The sequence below is a fragment of the Rhincodon typus genome, unplaced genomic scaffold (assembly GCF_021869965.1).
Source record: "Rhincodon typus isolate 14 unplaced genomic scaffold, sRhiTyp1.1 hic_rhity00004564, whole genome shotgun sequence".
NCBI classification, from domain to species: domain Eukaryota; kingdom Metazoa; phylum Chordata; class Chondrichthyes; order Orectolobiformes; family Rhincodontidae; genus Rhincodon; species Rhincodon typus.
This window is the reverse complement of record NW_025970202.1, coordinates 12324-12710: the sequence shown is the minus strand read 5'-3', so window position 1 is coordinate 12710 and position 387 is coordinate 12324. Positions and strand designations below refer to the sequence as shown.

General features: G+C 62.0%; 1 protein-coding gene across 1 annotated transcript in view; it reads left to right on the top strand.

The window, feature by feature from the left end:
- Positions 1-250: 250 nt before the first annotated feature.
- The window catches only part of prmt5 (protein arginine methyltransferase 5), a gene marked incomplete at its 5' end in the record, with an annotated part of 9719 nt that continues 9582 nt past the window's right edge, over positions 251-387 (top strand). The window contains one exon of the mRNA XM_048593919.1: positions 251-363. Coding sequence (XP_048449876.1) covers positions 251-363 — 113 coding nt within the window. The remainder of the gene's footprint in view (positions 364-387) is intronic.

The window sequence follows — 387 nt, the reverse complement described above, 5'->3', positions numbered from 1 at the left end:
GGGGGCGTGCGGGCGAGTGTGGGCAGGCGCCTCTGTGCGCGGGCACGTCTGTGCATGCGTGTGGGTGCGCGTGTGTCTGTGTGTGTGACCTGCAGACCAGTCAGGGCCAAGGTGTGTGAAACCTTCCCGCTCTGTTTCCGCCCCACCTCCCCCTCCCCCGCCGCCTCCTCACCCCCACAATGTCTGTCCTCTCTGTGCAGCGCTGTGTATCCCACTCCTGTGCTGACTCCCGGGTTTCTATGTCCCACAGTTCTGGATCAGGGTACCCCTGATCGCTGCGGAGGACATGCGGGAAGACATTGTGGAGAACGACCCAGTCATGCGCTCGGAGGATTGCGTCGAAGAAGAAAAGAGCTGGCTGTGGTAAGAGATTGTTCAGCTCCCTCC